This window comes from Eimeria tenella, genomic scaffold, assembly GCF_000499545.2.
Source record: "Eimeria tenella Houghton genomic scaffold, Eth_scaff948, whole genome shotgun sequence".
Classification (NCBI taxonomy): Eukaryota; Apicomplexa; class Conoidasida; order Eucoccidiorida; family Eimeriidae; genus Eimeria; species Eimeria tenella.
In genome coordinates, this window is record NW_013546061.1 from 1 (window position 1) to 612 (window position 612).

The window sequence follows — 612 nt, forward strand, 5'->3', positions numbered from 1 at the left end:
AGCTGCAGCAGCATCTGCACGAACGGCTGCAGCAGCAGCTCCTACACCAAGATCAGTCTTGCGGAGATGAGATATTTGAAGGAGACGACGATGAGGAGCTTCTCAGTATACTGCAGCAGCAGCAGCAGCAGCAGCAGCAGCACGAGAACTTGGGCATGCTTCGCGGCCTTCAGCAGCACTCGCAGCCACGCCCAAGCCACCGCCACATTTCGGAGCAGGAGCACCTCTACCATCTGCAGCAGCAGCAGCAACTGCAGCAGCAGCAGTTGCAGCAGCAAAGGCTGCTGCAACAACATTTGCTGCAGCAGCACCAGCCCTTGCATCCACAAGAAGAAGACCCTTCACAGTGGGACTAAGAGGCAGCCATTGGCTAGAACCTGCTGCTGCCGCTGCCGCTGCTGCTACTGCCGCTGCTGCTACTGCCGCTGTTGCTACTGCCGCTACTGCTCACGCTGCAGCAGCAGCAGCAGCAGCAGCATGATAAATATGGACACAAGTACACGAGCCATGGCGCGTCCAGAGGACGGCCTGCTGCTCTCCAAAGGCTGAGTTTAATGCGAAGGCCTTGCGGCCTCATCTGCAGAGGCAGCAGCAGCAGCTGCAGCAGCAGCA

At 58.7% G+C, this 612-nt stretch overlaps 1 protein-coding gene across 1 annotated transcript; it reads left to right on the forward strand.

Annotated features, from left to right (window-relative positions):
• Positions 1–155: 155 nt before the first annotated feature.
• On the forward strand, positions 156–356 carry ETH_00027800 (uncharacterized protein; the record flags this gene model as incomplete). Its single annotated transcript, XM_013380844.1, has 1 exon — positions 156–356. One exon carries the CDS (start codon positions 156–158, stop codon positions 354–356), a length of 201 nt encoding a protein of 66 aa, XP_013236298.1.
• Positions 357–612: the final 256 nt, after the last annotated feature.